Raw genomic sequence first — 15,845 nt, forward strand, 5'->3', positions numbered from 1 at the left:
TTGCCTTTAGGAACATCATAAAAGATCAATACCTAAAGACACCTGGAACCTTCTGTTAGACTTCAGCTGTATGATTGCTGATGACATGTCCAATTATGATGAAGAAGGTATGTTATGTAAAATAACCAAAGAAAGATTATTCTGAAGCTGCTTTAGTTTATATAAGTATTATTCACCAAGTGCTAAGCCATTTAAATATTTACTCTGGAATAGTCACAAAAATTTTCACTTTGTAACTTCGTATTGTGAGCTACTTGTGAGGTAAATTTACACTTTATCAAACATTCTATGATTTTAATTATCAAAGTGAGTTGGCTTAAATGGGACAAATAGGCTCGCAAATGTGTTAGATAAATGAAGGTCACAACAAACAGTTTGTTGTTCAGTAGTTTAATTTGTTCTTAAAAACTACTAAAATCACATCAGTTACTATAAATGTTCTGGGTGGAATGTTGGTCATTACCTCTGGCCTGAGGTTGAATCCAGCTTGACTTGATAGGTTGCTTGCACCGTTACACCTCAAACTCAGGAAAGTGTATTTGGGTAACCTGAATTTAGTCCTGTTGGGGATGAACCAAATGGGCTCGCTATCCTGAATTTGTAACAAAATTAACATTCACTTCAAGAAACTGTAGAAAAGTTACATTTTTGCAACAGTGGAGGACTAATTTGAGGCAGAGGTTGAGGTGCGTCTAACCCAGGGGTGGGCAAACTTTTCCGTGCTAGGGCCACATTCAGAAATTCACAATTCACAAAGGGCCGCATAGTATATTAAGTAAAATAATTACTTCACCCGGTTATGATTCTGGGCGCCTCATATAGAACATAGAACATAGAACAGTACAGCACAGAACAGGCCCTTCGGCCCTCGACGTTGTGCCGAGCAATGATCACCCTACTCAAGTCAACGTATCCACCCTATACCAGTAAGTAACCCAACAGCCCCCCCCCATTAACCTTAAAAAAAAATTTAAAAAAAAAAAAAAAAAAATTTTTTTAAGAAAAATTTTTTTTTTTTTTTTTTAAATGACTTGGGGGGCCGCAGAAATACCTTTGGCGGGCCGCATGCGGCCCGCGGGCCGTAGTTTGCCCACCCCTGGTCTAACCTTTGCAAACCTGATCTGGGAGTGATTTCTGTTGAGAGGTGGCAAGAGTTCAGTTTTCCAGTTTGGTACTCTGCTCCTTGGTGAACATAAGCTTCGTAAAACAAAAGCTGACAAGTCAGTGCATGGTGACAGTTTGCTTATTGACTAACCTTAAATGAAGAAAAATGCTTTGTTTTTAACACGTGCAACGTTTTGATGTGTTTCAGGAGCATGGCCGGTGCTTATTGATGACTTTGTGGAATTTGCACGACCACAAATCACTGGGACAAAAAGTACAACAGTGTAGCATTTGGAAGCCTTGTCGCAAAATGTACATGATGTGTACAGAATGAAAAATACAGCAAATAATGCACAGTCATTTCACAATTAGTTAATAAAATGCAGATCAATGGATTGAAGTGAAGATCAATCCTTTTATTCTATCCAGAGGGTTGTTAACACCAAAAAGGACTTTTCTTCAATCATATCGTATTCATTTAATGGTGGTTTAGGCTTCTGTCATAGTCAGGACCTCTTTATGTAATTTCATCAACACTGAGTGTGAGTTCCGTCTGTATATTCTTTGGAATCCTGTTTGGAGGACTTTTCTGAAAGGATAATTTTATAGTGCTTTTCGACATCAAGCACATTGCTGCCTTCAGTTAGGAGCTGAACAGCATTCTTGGACACCGGAAATCTGTGTTTGAAATGGAAACCTCGATTTGATCTTAGTACTTTTTAAATTATGTAAACAGGCAGTTAGACCATCACAGAATCTTTCTTTAGCTAATATTTCAGCTGTTTCTTGTTCTATGGCAGATTACTTGTCATAAAGTCTTACTTTTCTATGAAGACTGGATCATACCATGCCTATGCACAAAATTCGGTCCTGCTCCATAATGAAAGTGGCATTAGAATGGTGAAATTCTACGAATGAGATCTGTGGTATTTACTGTTTTTTCTTTTTGACAAGAATAAAGTTTCCCCACCCAACCACCATCTGATATTAGCATATTGCTAAACATATTTAGGTCGGGTATAATACAAGAGACACCTTGTCACCATTCGGATACTGGATTTTGCATCTTGGCCGTGGATATTTGCAATGTGCTGTGCCGTGGATTGCATTTCATGTTTCCTTTACAACTGCAGTATTATTATTATTATAATTAGGTTTTATGCTGTTGGCTAAGAGAAACTGAAATTCTTCCACTTTTCAACTCGGTCAGGCTATGCTTAATATAAAGAAAACAGTACAGACCTTCCTTTTTTTTATAACCAAGGAAATTCATGGAAAGTTGACTACAAAAACCTCTGTCTTTTCATTGGTGTTTGTAGTCATTCATTTATTTGAGTTTGAAATGGTCTGTGCTTTAAAGAAAGTACTAAAGGCAAATACTTCATACCTGTTTTGATCCTGCAACCCGGCTCATAATTCATTTTTAAGAAAAGTGGGATGTTTAAACTGACTTGGCAACCATTATTGCTAGTTGGGGGGGGAGGGAAGGAAGAAGAATTGAAAATTTCTGTTTGTGTGAGATGAATATTGATGCTTATACACTTATCATTTTACCAGTAGTTTCCCAATAACTTTCACGTAGGTTGCCTTGTCCGTTGATCATTCCTCTATTCATATGAATGAATTGTAAGGTAGAGGATAATGAAATGTTTCAAAAACTAATTTCTCAGGTCAGTGTTCCATGCAGGTTTAAGATGAGCCTTTTTATTAACTAAACACAAGTTTAAAATATGTGGAATAATCAAAATCTGATTCTTACTGTAAATGACTCCCATGTTGGTCTAATGATGCATTATTCAGGTAAAAAAACTTACAGCTGGAAGAGACTATAGTCATTGGGATGTTTTATTTTTTATTACATATCCTTGATTTGGATTTCATACTTGGGTCTTCAACGAAAACAACCTGTATGTTATGCCCTGTGCTAATTTCAAATGCATTTTAAAATTGTTTAATAAACTTTAATTTATAGGTGTTCTGATGTTACACTGCCATCTAATGCAGTTGACTTTCAATCAGTTTTCACTCACCTGTGCTTTGAATCCTGAAATTTTGTACATGGCTCTTTTCATTTATTTGTGATGTGCAGCCAATGCAGAGACATTCAATTAGGTTCCACAGTTTGTTACATGCCCAAATGAGTTTTTGACTTCGACCATTTGTATTGGTCAATCAATATTGATGACTAAAATACACCTAAAGAGTAAAACAAGCCTGTTCATCTTGCTTAGAATACTGGAATACTAAATGCAGTTTTTACTTGAGCAGCGTACTGTTTTTTCAAAAGTTAATGGCCCAATATTTTGGGCTTTGCCACTGTTTTGAAACTGAACTGTTTCTTTGTCAGTTAAAATGCATTACTTTAATTCAATACTGATCGGTAATTGAAAAAGTTTCAATAATGTTCTGGTTTACTTTTTATTCCACTATAACAAAACAATTCAAAGACATTTAAGTGATCATAGAAAGTTGACCATTTTAGAAAATCTTATTTTCTCATTTTGATTTGCAAATTATACTTTCAGTAGTTTTCTTTTGAAGATACATGGTACATTTTAAAGTGCAGTTCTACTGTTTATGTTTTGGTGACACTAAGTTTGCAGATGGAATCGACCCTAATTAAATAAGTACATGAAATATGGAAAATACAGCTTTACTGTGCAGATTGTCTCTAATTTGCAACTTAAACTCTGCAAACGCGATGTACTTGAGTACTGTATGAACTGTGGAGTCAGTTAGAACTCCTGACATTTGCACATGAGATTAGAAGATTCCTAAGAAAAAAGGCTTAGCTGTTAAAATGAGGTTATATAAACAATGTAAGCTAAAGAAATTTTGATGCTAAGGTTAAGCAATGATTTTTGGTTATGGCTTGAATTTAGGTACTTCTGATGCCAATACAGACTTTTAAATCAAGATATTAAAGATGAATCACTTTTTAAAGTGATAGATTTTGATTTGTTGCTCACCAATGCAATCTACTTGCCTGCTTCTTCCAGCGTGCACTTCTTTAAATCTGGAGAAATTCAGTTTACTGACATTGTAAACAATTTATATCAAATGCATTAAATATGCAAGAACTCATAATGCACAAATTTTTTTCTGTGTACTGAGCATAGCTGATGATGAACCTTATCGGGTCTGTTAATGTCTGCACATTATTTCCATAGTGTCCTTTCATTTCGATCTTTGAGGTTTCTTCCCTTTGTTTTGTGAATCACAGTTGCGGTGATGGATTTCTCTCTCACAAAGCCATTTATTAACCAAGATTCTAATGAGACCGACCTCCAGTTGGACATGCAAACTGTTATGGATCTCGAGTACTTTTGTTTGTACATACTCTCATCTGGAACTTCTAACGATGATGAAAACCTCACCCTTCTTGCGTAACCAACTGTATGAAGGAGAAATATCACCTCACTTTAATTTTTTAAAAGTTTATGTAAACTTGAAAACAAAGCAACATGCACAGAGTGGAGCAAGCAGGGTGGCGAATTGTTGGTGAGTAACTAATCGTGGAATTTTAAACAGCATTTAAGTTTCACCTTCAGGTTGAGGTGGCTGTCTTAAAACTTAATTCAGTGCTAACCATATGAATGGCCTGAACATTGCTTTGCTACATCTTTGGATTATTCTCCAGCTTTCAACCCTGATGGAAACGTTTTGTTGAATATTCTCACTTGCCCCTGTGGGAGAATTATCTGTGTGCTGGATCTGTGGGAATGTATTGCAAATGAATGAGAAAGGTACTTGTACATACATACACACATACATAAATACATACATTTGTGCATGCCAGGCCTTGTTTGATGTAGAAAATGCACTTACTCTTATTTTGGTCTATTTTAAGAAAAACATCAAAATATTTGGGTTTGATCTTCAGAACTATTGAATAGACTTTATTTTTTTAATTAACTGCAGCAAAACTGTTTCTTTTTAATTAGTTGGTGATCTTGGGAAGTCATACCCAGCTAATAATCTTTACCCACCATTTAGTTCTTCCATGCCACAGCAATTCTTGACCAAGAGTAGGCAGAGGACCTACTTCCAGAGCATTTGTCAGTTTTAAATTTGCCATTAGTTTGTTAACTCAGCCTAGCAGTTTTTCCTTTCTCAAGAAGAAACACTTTCCTTGTGTTTGGCCGTTATGCCCAACATACCTGCTACATTTATGAATCTCAGCTTGCATCTCGTCACCCCTCTCCAACTTGCTGTGTTTTCACCAATGCTCATTAAGCTGGGAATTTGGTCATACGGATTAGTACTATTTCTGTGTTCATGAACAATGCTGGTGGAACTAACTATTGCACTGAGCTATTCATAGTGATTTCAGATTGCACCAAACTGTTCAGTGACAAGAGATTTTGTACTACATGGACGCAAACTTTGGATGTCCTTTCCGAAAGCTTGAATCTTATTATGTTTTGTACTGCAGTGTTAAGCTTTTTTTCTGCACAATTTGTTTGTACATTTAAAAAAAAAAGTATGCTTGCTGTTATGGCGTGATGCACATTTTAATATCAAAGCTGACTTAAGTAATAAAAGTACCATAAAACTAGTTATTTAAGGTGCTTAGTCACTTGAAGGGATGCGTGGTTTCTTTAAAATTACTATTGGATCATAAACAACACTTTAAAGAATGTTAATCAAATGAGATAAATTGGGGGAGGGAGTGGGACATTTTTTTAAATTACTTTTTTTCTATAAATTTGCATCCTCCTGTTAAAATTTGCTTTATGATTGTTTGAACTTTCCTTATACAGCTACATAAACATGTATAACGGAGATCTAGTTTCAAAGGAAAACAAAGACACATGAATCTATTGACCCCTTACAGAATCATCTGCAATTTTATGTAGTGTGCCAAAACCATTGTCTTTCATTGCTTGGCATAGAATAAACCAACATGGTTCAGTGTACTTTTGTCCTGTTTGACTACATCCTTAAATATGACTTGATAAGGGTCCATCTGTTCCTTTTGTGGTATTTTAAGGATAATATAGAATTGAACATTTGTTCAAACTGAACAATTGTTAACTGTGAAGTCTTCATCCTCGGGTATGGGACAGGGAAACAGTATTGTAATTCAGGCCTAAAATAGTGCTTTGTACGTATTGCAATTCTGTACACTTGTAGGTAGTACATTTTAGAGTATTGAGAGCTTGTTTAGGAAGAGCTTGTTTAAATGGATGTCTTGTAAATTATGTAAAATTTTTATCTCATTATGGGCAAATGTATTGTAAATTGACACATAAGATGAAAATCTACAGGGTCCACTGAGAAATACCAATAAAAGGGTTGTAAAAAAAATTCAATTTATAAGTATCTCATTGCCTGTTTGGTAAGCATTGAACGAATCAAGAAACGTTCTGAAAATTGATGAGGTGTAATAACTGCTGTGGATCAGAAGTCAGATGCTTGAGTTAAATGTCCAAAATAAATGTGTGGGTAATTGCCTATTTTAAAGATCACAAGTGTTGAATTTTCTCTCATCAATAATCACCACCATATGCACATTTTCTGCTTTCCCTCTTTTTTTATCAGTCTTCAGTATGTTTTTTTAAAAGATCAGTTGTAACCTCCTCATCCAGAATTTTTAGGAACTGGAAAAATTTAAGCTCAATAATCCTGCCCCTTGTTTTTTTAAAAACTGATCTCTCCCACAGACCTTGCCATAATCCTCAACAGAAATGTGTTGTTTCTCTCATTAACGCTGCCCATAATTACCTTTTTAGTAACTTATTTCAGGTTAACCTTGAGGTAAAGTAGTTCTATTGACCTGCCTTCTTGTCCCGAATATTTGAATTTTTAATTTACGACCCATGGCACCAGCATGCAATTTTCCTGATGTATTTAGTTTGTATCCTCTATACCCTTGAAAACTTCAATTAAATCACCTTAAAGCAAACTCAATATTAAACTTTGCCTCTATCCTCTCTCAAGCGATAATCTTCATATAAATGACTGACCAGGCCACAGAAGGTTGTCTCACTAAAACATGGTGACAAAACGTTAATACTAATTTGCCTAGTGAAACACCAATACCAAATTTGCCTTTTAGCCGTAGTTGTTTTGATATATATCAAATGTAACCCAGAGACCTTTATGAAAGCGCTTTAACACATTTGTTCTTTTGCTCCCATACTAATCATTTTACACGAACAAGCTTGCCCACTATAATCACTGGAATATTTTTTGTAATTACATTTTCATTCATTCTTGGGATGTGGCCATTACTAGCTAGGTCAACATTTATTGCCCATCCCTAATTGCCCTTGAAATGGTGGTGGTTTGTTGCTTTGTTGAACCGCTACAGTCCATATGTTCTAGGAACACCCACAGTGCTGTTACGAAGGGAGTTCCAGGATTTTGATCCAGCAGCAGTGAGGAAACATCAACATAATTACAGTCAGGGTGCTGTGTGTTACAAATCAGGGTGCTGTGTGACTTAGCAGGGAACTTACAGAAGATGGTTTTCCCATACATTTGCTGCCTGTCATGAGACTGGGACCTTTATTTTAAACATGATTTTTCAATTGACTGAAAATTTTGCAATTTGAATGGAGATGGAGCAAAAACTATTCAATGCAAGGCCACATTCCAAATGGAAGGTGAGAAACAAACAAATCACCCCGGGGGAGTGTGAAGAGCAAAACGTTTCCTGTAATCCATCAACTCATAACTACAAGGGATATGAAAAATGCAAAGCGCTCAATATCAAAATAATAGCTGTTATAAACCGGTCACCCAAAATCTCTTTGGGGGGGGGGGGGCACAATGGTGGAAGTATTTCAAGGCATGACTGTCCAGCCACTAGAGAGAGATTGCAAGTGACACAGGTGGCGTCAAGAAAGTCTTCAGCAGAGGAAATGGGTGGAAGGGTGCATGCTCCCTCACTCCCTCTCTTGGAATAATTGTCACCTGGTTCAAGAAGTCACAAAACTACCAGCAAACCAAGATCTTGTAAGAATTGCAACATCTATAACCACAGCCAAGAAACATTGTTGGGGGGGGGGGGGGGGGGGGGTGGATTTCATTTTATTTCCTTTTTGGGTTTTGGGGGGGGGGGGGGGGTGCAGATTTCATTGTATTTCCTTTTTGGGTGGGGGGGGGGGGGAAGGGGGCGAGTTTGTTTCCTGTTGGCCCAGGTGGCTTTTGTACTACTTGGTTATGTATATATTGAAAATGCCTTCAAACTCTGTCTTTATAACCTTTCTGTTTTTCCAACCCCTTCCCCCACTCTCTAATGTATCTTTGTCTTTTTCTCTCTCTCTCTTCATACCACCCCGCGCCCCCAACAGGTTCTGGATACCCTACCATCTAATCCAAATTAGCATCTGTTTTAAATCTATGGCTCACCGACAATCAATGGACACTTAACCATATATTCTTATACCCTTTTTATTGGACTCTAACTCCCTTATTTCTGTGTGTGTGGAGAAATGACAGTATGAGGGCTGAATACTTGACATGATTTTATTACTTTCCTCTGGTGTATTGGTTAATAAATCTGCTCGCTCTTTGACTCGAGAAAGCATTGTTTATTGGCTTCTTATTGCTCACAGCTTAAAAAGTTAAATACATTCTGATTTGAAAAAGGCATATCCTTGTGAAAAATAAATTAAACCTTTGTTGTGCCCAGCAGAGAATGTTGAAGAAAGGTGGGCCAGTTCACCCACTTCTCACATGGTTGTAATATGCCCTTGTCCTATGTGGTAGAGGCTATGGTTTGGAAGGTGCTGTTGAAGGGGCCTTGGGGAGTTGCTGCACTGCATCTTGTGGATGGTACGCACTGCTGCCACTGTGCATTGGTGGTGGAGTGTGTGGTGATATGCATCACTGTAGATACACAAGGGGTTAATGTAAGTACACTTAGACTAGCTAGACACTCGAGGGAGCACCAGAGACATGACACACAGACACTCAACCAATAGTTCAGTAAGATAGGACATGACCAATGGGCATTCACGATACACACAGAGGTGACACTACCACAGGGGGGCATTACACCAACCCATAGATAAAGGACACAGCACACATGATCTTCCTCTTTTCAGTGGAGACACTCAGTACAGACACAGGGTTGAATCAATATCACACCCACCATGTGGATTGTAGCAGACTGGTTAGTCAGTCTGAGTAGCTATAGAAGGATTAACAGTAGTGGCGAACCCGAGTAGGAGAATTGTAAATAGTTCAATAAACATGTTGAAGTTATCTCCACATCTGAACCTTCCTTTGTCAGAGTGCACATCAAGGAAGCCGCTTATGCTACGCCAAGAGCATAACAAGACATGGTACACAGGAGTGGCTGTTTCAATCCATATAGTTACAACTCAGCGAACAGTGACAACCAGCAACAACACCCAGGCAAGATGTTCGGGATTCCGGTTCCGCAGCAGCTCAGGTACCACGGCAATCTCGGTGAAAACTGGCTTTGGTTCAGGCAGGGATTCGAGATCTACCTGGTAGCGTCTGACCTAGGTGGCGGATGCAGAGAAAATAAAGCTTCTACTCACCATTGCAGGCCCAGAAGCAGCTGAAATCTTCCAGACCTTCAAATACTCAAAGGGGCAAAACAAGCAATTTCCAGGCAGTCCTGGACAAATTCCAAGAATTCTGCGAGGGACATCCAAGAAAAAATGGTAAAAGAAGCACCAAAACTCACCACGAGGTAGGCTTGCAGCTGAAATCTGCAGTTTTGAATTGCAGCCATCTTGGTAAAGGTGCTGCACATGCGCAGTGGAGAAAAAGGTCCCAAGTAAAGGAACAGCAATCTGAGCATGCCCAATCGCTTCCTACGACCTACGTCACATGCATCATGACATCAGAGGCCCCAGGCCATGCCCACTTAAAGGGGAAAAGTCCCAAAACACGGAAAAAATTTCTTAAAGCCGTAAAACAAGATTCTTTCATCTGGAATGACAGCACAATGCCTGAAATTCAACCAGTAGCTGAAAGTAACCGCCGCAGGACCCTGCATCAAGCATTTAGCACTGCCCAAAGAGATGACACAGTCCTTGAATACTACGACACCGACCTTTATTTCTTCTCTGGCTGTCACAAGCCCAATGCCAACTCCAACACAAAAAGTTATGATATGGTCCTAGAAGACTACGACTCACATGAAGTTTTCATCATTCAATACCGAATCCGACACAGACGCGGATGTGTTCTTCGGATTTGAGAATCTTCAGCCCAGCATATATGACATCCCGACTCGTGAGTGTAGGATTATGCTGCGGCCTGACACCGCACCAAGCGACAGAGAGCGGCACAAGCCCACGGCGAGCGGCCTGCTGCCACACAGAGAGTGGCCCACGCACCACAAAGGGTCCCAGCCTCTACGCAGGAAGCGATGAAAAACTCAACAGCAAGACAACTGCATGTCTCCACACAAGAAATGACTCCAGTGACACAAGCCTCCACAGCGAGGCTGTGGACAGACTCCACGATAGAAGAAATGCAAGACTCTACACCACAGTCCTTGCGTGAACAAGAAGTGACTCGAGCGACACAAGCCTCCACAGCAAGCTCGTAGACAGCCTCCACGATAGAAGCAACGCAAGACTCCAAAGCGCAGTCCTTGCATGAACAAGACCATGAGGGTCTAGCAACCTCCTCTGAGCGACCATCAGCAGAAGATGCAAGTCTGCCACGCTCAAGTGAACAACAGAAAGACTATGACAGTCTACCACGCTCCAGTTAACAACAAAGCAACTATGACAATCCACCGACATTGTTTGAGCCACCAGAAGAAGACTCTACCCAGCCCAAGTGAACAAGAAGCTACTGAGGCTCTATCCACTGTATGTGAGACAAGTGAAGACCGCATCCCATTTCCCATACAAGATGTACAATGTGACAGACCTCAGCTAGTGTGTACAGAGACACTCGACGATCACAGTGAGACCACTGGTGACTCCGGTGACACCACGTTACTTCAAACCTCATTTGCTCGAGCCTCTCCACAAGCAAATGCATTCCTGAATGTTTTGACTCCAGACATGGAGCATCAAGAAATCTCAGCCGACTTCAGTGAACCTGCAATGACTCCAGACGGGGAGCATCGACAAACCAACACTGACTCAGGTGAAACAGACCAGACTCCAGATGGGGATCAACCAAACGCCAAAGCTGATTCAAGGAAGCCGGACGTGACTCCAGACGGGGAGCGCAGCAAACTCTGACGGCACGCTCAAGAAAACAGCAGATGCCACAAAGCATGCTGACACGAGTAACTGTGTGAAGGACTCGTATTATCCACAGAGTGTGATCCTTGAGCGCAGCGAACACAACAGAACCATCCAACACAACATCGCAACCTATGAAAACCATATCAAAGACAACGACACGACACGTACCAAAAGCAACGTCGTCGACAGCAAGCTCAACAAAGACTACACCAATGGAACTATGACTGATACGACATGGTACAACTCTGCCCATGAGGGACACTGTTACTGCTCAGCACAGTACAATGACAGACCATGGCAGGACGATGCATCTTCCCAATTCTCGTGTGCTGCACTACCAACAGGCAACCTGGCTTTCAGGACAGGTGCCATCCAACATCGCTATCACAAGCATCGGAAGAAAAAAAGACTCCAAATCAGACGACAAAGTGATTTGACCACTTCTTGGTTCCTGATGCACAGGGACACACCGATGGCGTTCACAAGGACATGGCACCATCAACATCACCAACTCACCAACCGAACAAGAAAGACATTTGACCATTATAATTAATGGGTTTTGGACTCGGACATATGATTTGGACTCATTGTTCATTGATCACTGTTATCGTGACTTGTACAGAGTATCACTTATCTACCTGTTTTTTCTTAAATTTTCTTTAAGTGTACAGAAAATATGTAACACGAAAAAAGGGAGGATGTGGTGATATGCACCACTGTAGATACACAAGGGGTTAATGCAAGTACACGTAGACTAGCTAGACACTAGAGGGAGCACCAGAGACATGACACACAGACACTCAACCAATCGGTCAGTAAGATAGGACACGATCAATGGGGCATTCACTTTAAAAAAAAAAAATAATAATTTTAATTCAAATTTTCACATTGTCACAAAAATGAAAACAGTAACAGAAAATTCTAAGAACAAACCCCCCCCTCTCCCCCCCCCCCCCCCCCCCATATATACAAAAGAGAAACAATAAATAAACGCCTGTCGTTGGGAAAGATTCAACCAACAACAAGAGCACCCCCTCCCACCAACCCAATCCTCCTCCCCCCCCCCCCCCCCCCCCCGGGTTGCTGCTGCTGCTGACCTTTTGATTTTACCATTCTGCCAGGAGATCTAGGAATGGTTGCCATCTCCTGAAAAACCCCTGCACTGACCCCCTTAGGGCAAATTTCACCCTCTCCAATTTAATAAACCCCGCCATATCGTTGACCCAGGCCTCCACGCTTGGGGGCCTCGCATCCTTCCACTGAAGAAGAATCCTCCGCCGGGCTACTAGGGACGCAAAGGCCAGAACACCGGCCTCTTTCACCTCCTGCACTCCCGGCTCCGCTGCAACCCCAAATATTGCGAGTCCCCAGCCTGGATTGACCCTGGATCCTACCACCCTCGATACCGTCCTTGCTACACCCTTCCAAAATTCCCCCAGCGCTGGGCATGCCCAGAATATATGGACATGGTTTGCTGGGCCCCCAGAGCACCTAATACACCTGTCCTCGGTCCCAAAAAACTGGCTCATCCTTGTCCCGGTCATATGAGCCCTATGCAGCACCTTAAATTGTATGAGGCTAAGCCTCGCACAAGAAGAGAAGGAGTTCACCCTTTCCAGGGCATCCGCCCACATCCCCTCAATCTCCTCACCCAGCTCCTCATATTTACCTTTCAGCTCCTCCAACGAGGCCTCGTCTACCTCCTGCATCACCTGGTATGCTTCCGAGATCCTCCCCTCTCCAACCCACACCCCCGAGAGCACCCTGTCCTGAACCCCACGCGGCGGCAGCAGCAGAGGGAACCTTGCCGCCTGACAAACGCCCTTACTTGCATGTACCTAAAGGTGTTCCCGGGGGAGCCCAAACTTCCCTTCCAGCTCACCCAGGCTCGCGAACTTCCTGTCTATGAGCAGGTCCCCCAGCCTCCTGACACCTGCCCTGTGCCAACTCAGGAACCCGCCATCAATTCTCCCCGGAACAAACCGGTGGTTTCCCCCGTATCGAGGCCCCCACCTCCCCCCCTGTGCCGCCTCCATTGCCCCCAAATCTTGAGGGTAGCTGCCACCACCGGGCTCGTGGTATACCTCGTTGGAGGGAGCGGCAGCGGCGCAGTTACCAGCGCTTTCAGGCTTGTGCCCACACAGGATGCCATCTCCATCCTCTTCCATGCTTCCCCGTCCATTACCCACTTACGCACCATCGCTGCGTTGGCAGCCCAATAATACCCATAGAGGTTGGGCAGCGCCAGCCCCCCCTATCCCTGCCCCGCTCCAGAAACACCCTTCTCACCCTCGGGGTCCCGTGCGCCCACACAAATCCCGTAATGCTCCTGTTAACCCGCCTGAAAAAGGCCTTCGGAATAAGGATGGGGAGGCACTGGAACAGGAACAGAAACCTCGGGAGCACCGTCATCTTGATTGACTGCACCCTACCCGCCAGAGCCAGCGGCAGCATGTCCCACCTCAAACTCCTCCTCCATTTGCTCCACCAGCCCTGTGAGATTAAGCTTATGCAAGGCCCCCCAGCTCCTGGCCACCTGAACCCCCAAGTACCTGAAGCTCCTCTCCGCCCTTTTCAGCGGGAGCCTCCCAATCCCCCCCTCCTGGTCCCCCGGGTGGACCACAAACAGCTCACTTTTCCAAAAGTTAAGCTTGTACCCTGAGAAATCCCCAAATTCCGGGAGAATCCCCACCACCACCGGCATTCCCTCCACCGGGTCCGCCACATACAACAAAAGGTCGGCCGCGTAGAGCGACACTCGGTGCTCCTCCCCACCCCGGACCAGCCCCCTCCAATCCCCCGACTCGCCCAGCGCCATAGCCAGGGGTTCAATTGCCAGTGCAAAAAGTAGGGGGGACAGCCTATGGTGTGATGGCCTTTATTGGTAGAGGGATTGAGTTCCGGAGCCATGAGGTCATGTTGCAGTTGTACAAAACTCTAGTACGGCCGCATTTGGAGTATTGCGTACAGTTCTGGTCGCCTCATTATAGGAAGGACGCGGAAGCTTTGGAACGGGTGCAGAGGAGATTTACCAGGATGTTGCCTGGTATGGAGGGAAAATCTTATGAGGAAAGGCTGATGGACTTGAGGTTGTTTTCGTTAGAGAGAAGAAGGTTAAGAGGTGGCCTAATAGAGGCATACAAAATGATCAGAGGGTTAGATAGGGTGGACAGCGAGAGCCTTCTCCCGCGGATGGAGGTGGCTAGCACGAGGGGACATAGCCTTAAATTGAGGGGTAATAGATATAGGACAGAGGTCAGAGGTGGGTTTTTTACGCAAAGAGTGGTGAGGCCGTGGAATGCCCTACCTGCAACAGTAGTGAACTCGCCAACATTGAGGGCATTTAAAAGTTTATTGGATAAGCATATGGATGATAAGGGCATAGTGTAGGTTAGATGGCCTTTAGTTTTTTTCCATGTCGGTGCAACATTGAGGGCCGAAGGGCCTGTACTGCGCTGTATCGTTCTATGTTCTATGTTCTAGGGGACACCCCTGCCTCGTCCCTCGGTATAGTCGAAAATACTCCGACCTCCTCTTATTCGTGGCCACACTCGCCATCGGGGCCTCATACAACAGCCTCACCCAACTGACAAACCCCTCCCCAAACCCGAACCTTTCCAGCACCTCCCACAAGTACCCCCACTCGACCCTATCAAAGGCCTTCTCCGCATCATGGTAGCATGGTAGCATTGTGGTTAGCACAAATGCTTCACAGCTCCAGGGTCCCAGGTTCGATTCCCGGCTGGGTCACTGTCTGTGCGGAGTCTGCACGTCCTCCCCGTGTGTGTGTGGGTTTCCTCCGGGTCCTCCGGTTTCCTCCCACAGTCCAAAGATGTGCGGGTTAGGTGGATTGGCCGTGCTAAATTGCCCGTAGTGTCCTAAAAAGTAAGGTTGGGGGGGTTGTTGGGTTACTGGTATAGGGTGGATACATGGGTTTGAGTAGGGTGATCATTGCTCGGCACAACATCGAGGGCCAAAGGGCCTGTTCTGTGCTGTACTGTTCTATGTTCTATGATCTAGCGCCACCACTATCTCCATCTCCCCTTCCACCGCCGGCATCATTATAACGTTCAAGAGCCTCCGTATATTAGTGTTCAGCTGCCTCCCCTTCACAAACCCCGTTTGTTCCTCGTGGATAACCTGCGGCACACAGTTCTCAATCCTCGTGGCTAAGATCTTTGCCAACAACTTGGCGTCCACATTCAAGAGTGAGATCGGCCTGTATGACCCACACTGCAGGGGAGCCTTGTCTCGCTTAAGAATCAAGGAGATCAGCGCCCGAGACATTGTCGGGGGCAAGGACCCCACCCTACCCCTCCCTTGCCTCGTTAAAGGTCCTAACCAACAGGGGGCCCAGCAGGTCTGCATACATCTTGTAAAATTCAACCGGGAACCCATCCGGCCCCGGCGCCTTCTCCGACTGCATGTTCCCTATCCCTTTGACCAGCTCCTCGACCTCAACTCGCACCCCCAGACCCTCTACCCGGCCCTCCTCCACCCTCGGAAATCTCAGCCGGTCTAAAAAGCGCCCCATCCCCCTCCTCC

The 15,845-nt window shown here is 43.4% G+C and overlaps 1 protein-coding gene across 2 annotated transcripts in view; it reads left to right on the plus strand.

Moving 5' to 3' along the window:
* Positions 1-6,573, plus strand: part of dcun1d1 (DCN1, defective in cullin neddylation 1, domain containing 1 (S. cerevisiae)) — a 93,021-nt gene extending 86,448 nt beyond the window's left edge. For both annotated transcript variants that reach the window (XM_038815058.1, XM_038815059.1), the window contains 2 exons: positions 11-107; positions 1,313-6,573. In XM_038815058.1, coding sequence (XP_038670986.1) covers positions 11-107; positions 1,313-1,392 — 177 coding nt within the window. In that variant the 3' untranslated portion in view covers positions 1,393-6,573. The remainder of the gene's footprint in view (positions 1-10; positions 108-1,312) is intronic.
* Positions 6,574-15,845: the final 9,272 nt, after the last annotated feature.

Source organism: Scyliorhinus canicula, chromosome 13 (assembly GCF_902713615.1).
Source record: "Scyliorhinus canicula chromosome 13, sScyCan1.1, whole genome shotgun sequence".
Classification (NCBI taxonomy): Eukaryota; Metazoa; Chordata; class Chondrichthyes; order Carcharhiniformes; family Scyliorhinidae; genus Scyliorhinus; species Scyliorhinus canicula.